The sequence below is a fragment of the Thamnophis sirtalis genome, unplaced genomic scaffold, assembly GCF_051295495.1.
Source record: "Thamnophis sirtalis isolate CommonGarterSnake01/CBP01778 unplaced genomic scaffold, rThaSir2_p1.2 scaffold_5, whole genome shotgun sequence".
NCBI lineage: Eukaryota > Metazoa > Chordata > Lepidosauria > Squamata > Natricidae > Thamnophis > Thamnophis sirtalis.
The window spans coordinates 116,049,195-116,061,731 of record NW_028261385.1 but is presented as its reverse complement, the minus strand read 5'-3'; the positions used below and the strand labels follow the sequence as shown (position 1 = coordinate 116,061,731).

The window sequence follows — 12,537 nt, the reverse complement described above, 5'->3', positions numbered from 1 at the left end:
CTGCCATAGACTAGATGGCAGAGATGGGTTTCCACATAGTAAGCCAAAACTTTATATGAATGAACCTAGATACTGAGATTTGGCCACTAATACAGACCTGTATTATTTTATTTAGAAATCAGCTCACCTTCCATCAGCTTCATCTTGACCTTCTATATCAAAACGCAATCTCTTCAAAGGCTTAGGAGTGGTGCTTAGTTCAGCGTTCCGTTTGAGATGACGATCACTGTTACATACCATCTTGTTTATCTTTTCAAACTTTTCAGAACTCTAGAATACCAGGAAGATAATTTAAAATTTAAATTAAAAAATAATTTATTTTTACGTATGGGTGGATAAGTATTAATTGGAATTCCTTTAAGAGAAAATATAAATGGGGCCCTTAAAACAAATTGGCTGCATATTCCAAGCCTCTACGCATGCTCTTGTTCAGAATGCCGAGCAACCAAGAGTAACAGCTTTATAATTTTTTGAGTGTCCCTGGCAGAAAGAAGGAATTAATTTTGATTAATCAGTGGAATGACTTGCCTCCAACACTCAAGGTTTTTAAGAAGAGATTGGACAACTGTTTGAAATGGTATAGGGTTTCCTGCTTGAGCAAGGGGTTGGACTAGAAGATCTCCAAGGTCCCTTCCACTTCTGTTATTCTGACCTTCTGTTAAGGTAGGAGAAGCCATCTTTCTTCCGACCCAAACAGATCTTGCTCTGCTCTATTGCGTAGCACTAAAAAGCTGAAGCTTAGCACTGTTTCCTCCCAACGACGGCTATTTCTGGCTGCATCTTAAAAGCGGGTTGGGAGCCACTAGGCTTAAAGAAATGGCAATATTTTTTTATTTCGTTCCAGAATATCCCTGAAGACCACATAAAGTATATATATAGTTCTGGAGCCTGGGGAAGGCTCTGATGGATGCTCAGTGTCGGGCACAAAGATAGAGCCAGGGCCGTCCAGCATTTTCCAGGCACAGAGGCAGCTGCCTTTGGAGTCAGAGATGAGTAAGAAGGAGACAGCTGGGGCCTGTTCCAGATGCGCATATGCGCAGAGCAGATAGGAGAGGTGAACAACGGAGGACAATGAGCCGGCTCAGGAAGCAAAACAAATGTGGATGCTGAATGGCCCCTCCCTGACTCTACAATCTTTTGCACAACCATTACCTATGGCCCTATTTGAACCCTTTTCCTACTAATGAATGTCTGTTCTTTACTAATAGGTGGAAATAAAACATCTGGTAATTTTGGACCAGAAAAACAGGCAAGAGGAAACCTAGTGTCATGGCCGCTTTGGAGCCTGGTTCAAAGGAGTTGTAATTGTGACCATGCAATGGGGATAGCACGTTTAGAAAGGCCAGGAGCTGAGGACAATGCTGTCCCAGGTCCCGAAGGCATTGAGGGGGGGGGGGTGTCAACCAGATGAAGAGCTACCTGCACTCATAGACACACGGGAGGATCGGCTACTGACAAGCAGCAGTACTGATAAGCAGCAGATCCCCTCTGATGAGGAACAGCTGCCTCCCCCCCCCCCTCGATCCAAGGGCACGAGGGCCTATGCAGAGCATAGGCAAGCTCGGAGAAGGGCTGTGAGGCTACTCAGGAGAAGGCTGCCCCAACCCTCCATCACAAGGAACACCTGGAATGGATTGACTTAAGGAGAAGCTATAGGGATTTAGTCTTTGCCAGGAACAATTGTTTGTTTTGGCTTACACTCCCCCGGCCTTGACTCATGCCTTTTGCCTTGCCCTGACGACTGTCTTTTGTCTCGTGCCTTGACTTTGCCTTGTGGAGTACAGTGTGTCTTGTGAACTCGCTTAGCTGGATGGACTCTTGGGACCCTGGAACTCAGATTGTGAGCGTGCTCCTACTCTGTGGACTTTTTTTGTTATATATGGGTTGTTTGGGGGAAGAGAGGTGGCTGTCTTCAGGGTAGCATGGGGTGGAGCCTTACCGGTCGTTAGAGGGTTGTTTGTTGGAACTTATAGCAATAAAGGTGTCTCTAGAGGCCTGCTTTGCCTTGATCATCTACGTCATAAAGCCTTGTGCCTTGTTTTTTCTTCCAGTGTCAACTATGACTTTAGATTATGTTTCATCAAAAAATATAAGGAGAAACAAAACCTCAGCTAAATTTATATATTTAATTTAAATAATTAAATATATTTAATTTAAATAATTACTCAAAACAGGAAACTTACCCCAAAGGATTCACCAATTGAAACCAATATTCTGTGGGACAAGATAAAAAATATATTTAATATTTTTTCTAGAAATGACGTTTGAGACTAGACACTATATAGATATAAAAGCTATATTAATATAAAGCAATTTATATAACATTGTCCAGTTGTAGTATTACCCATGCTTTCCTGAAAGCAAGATCAGGTCTTATTTTCTTTGAGGCCCTAAAATAAGCACCAGGGCTTATTTTCGGGGGTCTTTCTCCCCACTTCTGCTTGCTCGTGGTGGGGCCGGAGGCCTTGCAGTATGCCAGTGCCTTGGTCGCGATGGGGGGGGGGGCTGGAGCTGCTCCACGCATCCCACATCGGTTTATCTCAGGTCCTCCGGAACCAGCCCATCTACACCCCGATACCTGCCTCAACTCTCAGCTGAGGCATTGGCACACCCCTCAGTCTCCTCCATTGCAGCCATGAGCAAGCAGAAGAAGTGGGTGGACTCCTGTACATTGATGTTGGTGCTGCCGCCACAAGGCAAGTATCGGGGCAAGCAGCGCCAGCCCCCCCCACATCACGGCCAAGGCACTACAAACAACCAGACAGAATGGGCAGCCGGGAAGCTGCGCAGGCTCTTAAGTAGGGGTTATTTTGGGGATAGGGCTTATATATAGGCGCAAGCATAAAAAACCATACTAGGGCGTATTTGGGGGGGCAGGGCTTATTTTTAGGAAAAACATTGTATATAGATAATATTAATATCTATCTTACTAATTCCCAATGCTTCAACAGGACCCACTTTCTGAAGTCAGAAAAGCCAAAAAGAAATATTCTAAAAAGGAGATGCACTCATTAAATTTTGATTATGCCAAAGTCAAAAGCGCATCCAGAAATTATTCAAACATGTAGATAAATTAATCTGGATTTGATTTTTGCTTCAATTTTTGGAGATTCATAAAGATAAATTTTGAGTTTTATTAATCCAAATTTTTTTTAGAGTTAATCATGATTTTCAGCTTGAGATGGAATAGATACCTTCTCTGACAATAAATCTAAAATGGTCATTCTAAAGGTTGTACCACAAAACCGCGGAGGACAAAATCGCGGTCGACGAAAGCGCGTATGTGACGTCATCACAGCGCGACGGAAAAGATAGAAAAAGATCGAAAAATGTAAAAATAAAGCTAAAACCTTCCCCTAACCCCCCCAAACCTAACCCTAAACCTAACCCTAAACCTAACCCTTAACGTAACGAAAAACCTAACGCTAACCCTTAACCTAACGCTAAACGTAACGCTAACGCTCTAACCCTAACCCTTAACCTAACCCTAACCCTTAACCTAACCCTTACCTTTATGTGAATCGGCTTGCTGTAATTTAATTTTTATTTCAATTTTTCGATCTTTTTCATCGCGTTGTGATGACGTCACATACGCAATTTCGTCGACCGCGCTTTTGTGGAACGCGCTTTTGACGGGTCACGCATTCTAAATACTCAAATCATATTCATGAGGCTTAACCTTTAAACATAATTGTACCTGAAATGTTTTTTCTTCCCAATAATAATCAGAAAAATACATGAAAGTTCTGTGAAACAGTCTTCTCATTCATGTTTTGTCACATATGTAGTTACTAGGAAAATATTCAAGCCTCAACAGGTTTTACTTTAAAATAAGCTTCCCTGGTCAGTCAGTGAGTTTATCTGCCAGAATGCCCTAAAACCTGCCCAGAAGCAGTCAGCTTAAACTGGGTGGGAAGCGCTTGCTTATTTACACAACTTTTGCGGAGAAGGGAAGGGCAGATTCCCTTTCAAAGAACAGCTCCATCTTCTTTGCTCCATCTGGTGCCCTACAGTTTCTCTAGCCCTTGTGTTGAGTAATGTCATATTAGCATTAGGACAAAGTAGCTCTGTTTTTATTTATTTGGGGCAAGCTCTCTTTCAGCCCAGTGTTAATGTGTTCTGTGAGCACTATTTTTCACTACTCTCGGGTTTTGATATATATTTTTTTAGCATCTTTTCAGAAAAACTGTATTTTACAATAAAATATGAGTAAAAACTGCAGCAAAATAAGGGGTTATTAGTTGATGGAAACTGGATCCGTCTCTAATCAAGAATGGGCGCTGCTGTTCACATCAGCAATTGAAGCCAGCTACGTGAGTGTCAGAGCGGCAAAATAGCAATTACTAGTAAGCAGCAGGGATGGCAGCTAAGCAAGCCAAGAGAAAGGGAGATAGAACTGATCACTCTTTCCTATTAGCTATTTGAATCTATGGTTCCCTTGGCCTCATTAGAAGTCCCCCGTAGACAGCTCAAGATGAAAGTCCACATGAGGCTCTATTAGCCCACTAACAAATACATTAAAGTCTAGGAAACTATGAATGCCATTCACATTACATCCAGAATATCTATATAGAATATATATATAATCTTTGGGATCAAGATTTCTTTTGAGGGTGAGGGTGTGCAGATTGTACAAACAACTTTTTATGTCTAATCAAATAGATATTTCCTACAATGGAAGACAAACAGAATGTGATCACTTCTATTAAAACTGAAAAATATCTATCTAGCTTAGGTTGGTGTTTGATTTAGTTGCTTAAAGGAATAATTTACTAACCTTGTTCTGGGTGTCATTTTTGTGGGTGACAATAGCCCTTCAGAAAATTTGCTGGGATTCTTCAAAGGTGAGACATAGATGTTATTTCCAGCAGAAACACGTAAAGGAGAATTAGAAAACTTATAAGGGCTCTGTAGAATGTGAGGAATGGGTGTTAATGTTGGAGGCTGGAAGATGAAATTTTAAATTAGCGCTATGGGGATTTGTCAATTTTTATTGAGAAATATTCATTAGAGGATAGATGCATAATTACTTACCCTATTGGAAGCATATTGCAAAATATTAGTTTTCAGTCTTTGCATAAATACCATGTTGTAGAAGACTATAATGGAATCGTATTGTCCTTCCCTGATCAACACACACTTGAATGTCTAGGTGAAATTGATTAGAAATTTAAGCATCAGCCCTCTATAACAACTTCTTCCAGTAGTTATATCTGTTTGTGATATCTCTGTTATACTTAATTTGTACAGGATTTTCCTTCTTTGAAAAATTCTCATGCTCACACTCCCTCCCCCAACAATGTTAGCTTCCTTAACCTGATGATGATTTATTCAGAAAATGTTTGGTCCTGAATGAATTAAAAATATAATGAATAAATTACTGTTCAGTGAATTTCACTTTTTTTAATCATCCTTTTCAAATGCTTTAGACAGGTGGTATGCTGAATAAAATGTGAGGGATGTATTTTTAACTGGCATCTCATGCTTGGATATAGTGATATACTGATTAATGTTGACATTATACTTAGTTTTTGACCACATATTCATTTGGAATTTTGAGAACATGTGGCATTCTTGCAAAATGAATAATCTGGCGAATATTTCTAACTGCTAGCAGAAAGGCAACTTAATAAAATTGTTTCCTGCCACAACTGATAGAAGATGTCAGAGATAACATCCATAAATCAGTGATGTCTAAAAGCTTCTGGTTGTTTACTATTGTTGCAAAGGTACTCAAGACAAAATAAGAGTTTTAATACAAATAATCCTAAAAAGTGTCCCATACCTCTTGATTTGCATTGTTGAGTTCCTTGTATGCTGTCACAATAGTTTTAAACCTGAGATCAATATTCTTCACCTTACATATGCCATACATGGAGCACATCATAATCTGTTTAAATACAGAGAGGAGCCATCAAAATTCGTCATTAAAAAAAGTTCAGCCCCGGCTTTTCAGGAATGGAAAAAGCTTTGAGACCTTAGCTATTGGAGCTACTTTAATTTAATTTTAGTTTAATTTTAAAAATATGTAAAGTTTATTTAAACAGTTGAAATAACAAACATAACAAGGTAATAAAATTATAAGAATAATAAAACTATGTAATATTGAATACCATTTTAACAAAAAAAAAAACCAAAATCTTTTAAACATTGTACTCCAAAATAATTGGGGCAGCAACCTGAGAAAGGTTCGTGTAGATATTTAACAAGAGAAATAGATATGGCGCACCAATTATATGCCAAACTTGGGAATGATATTGAATCCTTTAGTTCCTAAATTTACCACTCTAAATAGGGATACTAGCTTTCAACGATAAATAATCCTGAAGGAACATAATGGATTCATACTCCCTCTAATCTTGTCTCACCATTTGTGTGTTACTGCTTGTTTCTCACATACTTTGGCCATGTCATGCGGGGAAATTCACTGAAGAAAGCAACTATGTTTGGAAGAGTTAGCAAAAAAGGAAACCTGGCTATCAAAAGGAAACGGTTGCTGGACACCATCAAAGCTGTCAGCAGCCAGAGCACAGAAAAGCTCAAAGCAGTCCAAGATTGAAAGATGTGGAGAGATCTGGCCCACAGAACTGCCAAGAGACGAACATGACTGAAGGAATAACAACATCATTTCTTTTTGCTTGCCTATCATCAAGTTTCTGATAGGCCTAAGGCAATGTAATGTAACAATGTTATGTAAAATTGCCATTGTTTAAGCATGGAAAAATCTAAATGAAAAAAAGTAAAATAGTAAAAGAGCCCATCCAGTCAAATATATTACCTGGTCTAAGTGTCTGTCTTTCATCAGTTCATATTCATTTTGCAGTGTGTGATGAAAAAGGGTCCATATCAAATGTTCAAGTTCAGGATGGTCAGGCAGAAGACGCAAACACAAGTTATTTAATCGTCTATAAGCCAAGCAATACACTGGAAGAGAGAATTGTTTATAAATTATAAACAAGGTCAAATCAATATTTATATTTATACAGACACAGGGAGATAATGTAATATAATGTACAGAATAATTTAAGAGTTTACTCCAGGAATGTAACAAGGTGTATGTGTTATTTTAATCACACCAAAAATTATATTAGCTTGTATAAAGATAGTATATTTATTGAGAAACAATCACTTTTGAGAATGGTATAGAAGCTCTTCTTTTCTAATAACTCTGCTGTGATTTCAGCAGAAGTGTTTTTAGTAATCTGAGATCATTGCTTGAATTTGCAGGAACATATTAGGAATTAGTCATATATAATAATGAAATAATGTTTTAATTCGGTAAAACTATATGTAACCTGTTTCCCTGAAAATAAGACCTTCCCAGATAATAAGCCCAATCAGGTCTTTGAGTGCATGCGCTAAAATAAGCCCTCCCCTGAAAATAAGGCCTCTTCGAAAATATTGTAATACAGCAGCAGCCATGAGGTGACTACGCTCTCCGCCTACTGCACCTCAAAAATAACAAGACCCCCCTGAAAATAAGGCCAAGTGCTTATTTCAAGGGTCAAAAGAAAATAAGACTCTGTCTTGTTTTCAGGGAAACACGGTAAGAAAATTGTGTGACTCATGTCATGGGCAGGTAATTTACAGAAGATATCAAGAAATGCATTAAAATGTTTAAGAAATATTGATAATTTACATAATGATATACTTCAGGACTATTTTTAAATTGCAAAAAAGTTAGTGGTAAAGGGAGACAATGCATTAACTTAGAACCAAAACATGCCTTAAATATCTGTTCCGTCTCCAGTCCTTCCCTCCAGCCAGAAGTAGCTTTTGCCAGGCAAAAAAGACTGGCACGGGAGACTTCCTTTTGCAGTTGGCTCACCTGCCCCCTCACCTGCTACCTTCATGATTTACTCTAGATCAGGGATGTCCAACCTGGCAACTTTGGATCTCAACTCCTAGAGGTCTGAGAGTTAAGGTCCACTAGTCTTAAAGTTGCCAGGATTGGACATCCCAATCTAGATTCAACAAGAGAGAATGTTGAAAAATAGTTTGCGAGCTGCACTGGTTACCGAATTGGTCTCCGGATACGCTTCAAGGTGCTAGTCGTCACTTATAAAGCCCTTCATGGTATTGGACCTGGGTACTTGAGAGACCGCCTGCTGCCAATTACCTCCCAAAGACCCATTAGATCACACAGATTAGGCCGCCTCCGGGTTCCGTCTACTAGCCAATGTCATCTGGCTACTACCTGGGGGAGGGCCTTCTCTGTGGCGGCTCCGGCCCTTTGGAACAAGCTCCCCGCAGAGATTCGGACCTTCACCTTTCTCCAGGCCTTCCAAAAAGCCGTTAAAACCTGGCTGTGTCGGCAGGCCTGGGGTCGATGAGTTCCCTTCCCCTCTTGAATTGTGTGGCTGTTGGTGGTTTTTAAATTCCCTGCTGTAGTTCTTGTGTTTTCCCTCCCCCCCCTCCTTTGGGTTTGTGCGCCGCCCTGAGTCCCGCCGGGAATAGGGCGGCATATAAATAAAATGAACCTTGAACCTTTAAAATCCACCTACCTTTTTTATAGAAATATGACAAAGATATAGATTTATGAGGTTTCTGAGATTGATTTAGCCCCACAGCCTGCGACTCCGGAGAAGAATATACAAAAGTGGAAGAAACTTTTTTCTTAGGGGACTTCATGGGAGAGAGATACCTTTAAAAAAAGGATACAGAGATACAGAATAAAAAGGGTAATATGGGTAATAATATTCTAAATCACAAGCCTAATTTTCAAAATGACTGGGTAAAAGGTGGGCTACCTCCTTCTCCATTAATTTCTTTCCAATCCATCTCTCAATGACTGTTACTAATAAGACACAGCTCACACAGCTAGAAAAATTGCAGACAAAACATCATACAGTATCTCTTTCCTGCTGCACTTCTTTGTTTACTGCCTTACCCTACTTACATTTTAATTCAAGTTAAACTTGCATTTGCTGTAAACCTCCTTAGATGCCATAATGTCTCAAAGATAGTAATATACGGAATAAAAATATCAGAAAGTAGCACTGTTCAAACAGATAAAAAGGATGGTCAAGGATGCTGCAAAGTGCAAGATATGGAATCATGGATTTAAACTGCAGACTATCTGCATCTATAGGGGGAAGCAGATCAACAAAAACAACCTTGCATTAAGAAAAAACCTGCACACTCTTTTCTGCATTATAACGATATCTGCCTGCCCCCAAAAAAGCAAAGCTTGCGACATAACAGCAGAACACTACTTTCATGATTTTGACAAAATCAGCAAGTACTGAAGCTTATGATTACAGGAAAGCAAATTCTGAGTGAATATTAGAGAAATTCTTAAGAGAAAGTACCACTTGACAATGGTAACAGTTACCCAAATAGGTGGCAAGCTTCCGTTTCCTGCTGCATTATGTTCAAGCAGATGCTACACAACCATCTATCAGCAATCTTTTAATCTGGATTCCCATAGAGGGTATCTCTGTATGAAAGTGGAAAATATTTCCTTTGAGGACCATCTTACTTACAAATCTGCAGCACTGTGGTTATGTTGATGAGGCTGAGTAAAATAGTTGGCAGGTTCGGGCTCATCAGCCTGCCCCTCTCGGTCTTTGGACTGCTTTATCAGTTCAAATAATGGTGAATTCTATAAAAGACACCAAACAATAATTACGTTTCTTATTTAAATTCTTCTTACTCATAACACAATAGTCTATCTTAGAAATGCTATTTATCAGTACTCAGAATGGAAGCTAACTTTCATATATGTTTCAAACATTTGTCAATACAGCTTTTAACCGCAAGGAATTTAGCAACTATAATATTTATATATGAAGTATATATGCATACAGAAAGCTGCATGTTAAGTTATTTGAATAATTATATTAGTAAATCACAAATTATGAAATATATAAAGAAATCAATGAGATATAAGCATACACAAATTTGTAAGACTTTGTAAGACTATCCTTTTTAATTTGTGTCGCAAATAAGCTTGATTTCCACATTAATAATACCATGTAAAAATGGGCTATACTGAGTCCCAATAAGGTTCAATTCTATAAGCTTATAATATTAGATGGACAGGCCTTCTAAATCTTGCACTGCCAATTCTGGTTGCCAATGAAAAAAGGGCAGTGCTGCAGAGTACCATAATAGCATCCAAGTCCTGAAACTTCCTACATGTCTCTTATTCAAGTACTATGTAGGTATGATTCAAAGGAATACTTCTTATTTAACCCTGGAACGAAGATAAGGCCATATAAAGGAAAATGGCCAAGAAATGAGCAGTAAAACAATTCCCAAATATATATACATCAGAATAACAATATTGCACAATGTTATCAAAAAGGCAATCTGTGATATAAACTTTTTCAAAATATTGGTAAGAACGAAGCATGCTCGGGGGTGATGAAATATTCTCTAAAAGTTGGGAAGGAACCAAAATCATAGCTGAAATTGAATGAAATAACCTCGAGGCTCATAGAATGCTGCACACATTGTACACCTCAATTATCAACATCTGATTTAAAAACAATTAAAATAGCTTTTATTATTTCTAGCTTAAGTCATTGTACTATGGAGGCTCCCAAAATTAAACTATTTATTCTGTTGATAATTTGCAAATAATGTATTCTATTGTTAAGAATCAAATATGAGAAATTATGTAGAGAATGAAATGAGTATATTAAAGTACTTAAAAAGTACAACCAATTTACACTATTCTTTCCAACTCTGTACACAGAAATTCATTTATATTAAGTAATAGTTCAAGTTTCTTTATTCTCTATAGGTCAACTTTTGTGATAAACGACAACTAGTTAAATAATCAAAACTACCAAAATAGTGACAGAGCATGACACATACAGAACCTCTTCAGAAATGCTGTAGTACTAGTTCTCAAAGTAGGCAAACTGCTTTGTCTTTTGTCTAGAATTTTATGAATATAATAAAGAAATAATAAAAAGCGGCACCCAAGTAAAACAGTATCTATACAAAGTTGTTACTTTTCTGGTGGAAAACCCCCATCTACTATTACCTAAAGATAAGTGTGCATTATTTTTTTAGGAATTCATTTACACATTTCCTCAGAAGTTTAAAAAAAATAGCATGTTTACAGAAAATGCCATATCAATTCTTCTAAGTGAGATATAGCACAATGCCACCACTAAGTGGTGCTTGGCTGTACGTTTCATAAATGGATTTTAAAGTAGTACATACATACATATCTACAGTACTTATGATCAAAGACAAATTTATAAAACACTTAAAATCTAACAAGAGTCTTTTCCATCCAATATATGATCAATAAACTGTTGTCATATTTTCTAAATGGTCCCACAAGAAATAAGATGCATTAAAATTCATATGAATTCACTTCATCTGCCCAGACTATAGAGCATTATAGAGCTGAATTTTAAAGGAACATTACTGAGCAGAGCCACACCCTACATCGCGAACTTTGTACCTTCTTTCACTTTTATCTAGGGAAAATATTTAGATAATCACATTTGTACATAAAGTTACAATATATTAAATTCTGTCCCACAGCATTAAGCATCCTATGTTTAGTTACATATAGGTGTATAGGAAATCAAGGTGAAACATTAATTAAGGCTTTCATAAAGTAAAGACTGGTTTCAAAGTAGCTCAACTCTAAAGCTCATTTGAATCAACAAGGAAATGCTAGCTCAGAAAATGCAGCAGTTTAATGCAAAAAAATTAAAATGTTTTGAAAAATCTATAAGAACATTATCACAGCAAAAATATTCTTATTTATAGAGTTTGCCTGCGCACTGCTCCTGGGGGTGCAGCAGGCAAACACTGTCTGCATGGAGCTCCTAGCAGTGTGGGGTATCAAAAGGTGGTGCACAGTGGGGGTGGGGGGCAGCCAAACTCCCCATTCGGCATCATGCAAGCAGAGGCAGGGGAGAGGCAGCAGCCAAACTGCCAGTTAGGTGTCAGACCAAAGTCCAGGTGCGGTGGCAATGGTGGGGGTGAAAATGGGAACGGGGTGAAAGTAGAAAGCCAGAGGCCCATTGGCCAGGAAGAATCGCTGGGGGAGGGCCAGCAGAGGAGGAAAGCTGGCTGTAAATGGGCTGAGGCAGGTGGCTGGAGGTGAAGGAGGCACGGCCAAGGAAACACTTAGGTTTAAGACTAATAAAGTTTAAGTCTCTAAAATAAATTCAGTCTAGCAAAGATTTCAAGAGTTAAAAAAAAGTGATTATCATACTGAGTTATATGCACACTTTCCAATACAAATATTTGTGACTAAAATCTTTTCAACTAAACACCTTAAAGCAGAATTGAAAACTGAAACCTTTTGTAGCTCAGCCCCTTCTTCCTGTGATGTTATCATGTAAGTTGAGTAAGCATGGGTAGGACTTTTTGTTTAATCTTCTCTGAAGACGGAAACGCATAATAGCAGAGTAGCATCTGAGGAAGGAGCTGAAATTCAGCAAGAAAGGACATGCTTCGGAATTTTATTCCATCGTACAGTTCAACGACAAGAAGATTGAAAACTGCAACACAGTGATGAAACCTGGACGTCTATTTTCCTAGGAGTTTCAAAGTTACTTG

General features: G+C 38.3%; 2 protein-coding genes across 4 annotated transcripts in view; one reads left to right on the top strand and one right to left on the bottom strand.

Annotated features, from left to right (window-relative positions):
- Nucleotides 1-1,509, top strand: part of LOC148045603 (RCC1 and BTB domain-containing protein 2-like) — a 59,281-nt gene extending 57,772 nt beyond the window's left edge. Inside the window, exon 12 of the mRNA XM_087716694.1 lies at nucleotides 1,209-1,509. Coding sequence (XP_087572820.1) covers nucleotides 1,209-1,265 — 57 coding nt within the window. The 3' untranslated portion in view covers nucleotides 1,266-1,509. The remainder of the gene's footprint in view (nucleotides 1-1,208) is intronic.
- Nucleotides 1-12,537, bottom strand: part of LOC106543703 (retinoblastoma-associated protein) — a 66,673-nt gene that overhangs the window by 7,785 nt on the left and 46,351 nt on the right. Inside the window, exons 2-10 of one of the 3 annotated variants that reach the window (XM_087716691.1) lie at nucleotides 12,278-12,405; nucleotides 9,486-9,604; nucleotides 8,505-8,644; nucleotides 6,779-6,924; nucleotides 5,786-5,890; nucleotides 5,035-5,148; nucleotides 4,778-4,944; nucleotides 2,184-2,214; nucleotides 128-270 (exon numbers count right to left, since the gene is read on the bottom strand). In XM_087716691.1, coding sequence (XP_087572817.1) covers nucleotides 128-270; nucleotides 2,184-2,214; nucleotides 4,778-4,944; nucleotides 5,035-5,148; nucleotides 5,786-5,890; nucleotides 6,779-6,924; nucleotides 8,505-8,644; nucleotides 9,486-9,604; nucleotides 12,278-12,316 — 1,004 coding nt within the window. In that variant the 5' untranslated portion in view covers nucleotides 12,317-12,405. The remainder of the gene's footprint in view (nucleotides 1-127; nucleotides 271-2,183; nucleotides 2,215-4,777; nucleotides 4,945-5,034; nucleotides 5,149-5,785; nucleotides 5,891-6,778; nucleotides 6,925-8,504; nucleotides 8,645-9,485; nucleotides 9,605-12,277; nucleotides 12,406-12,537) is intronic. The other 2 variants (XM_087716688.1, XM_087716690.1) reach the window with 2 other exon arrangements.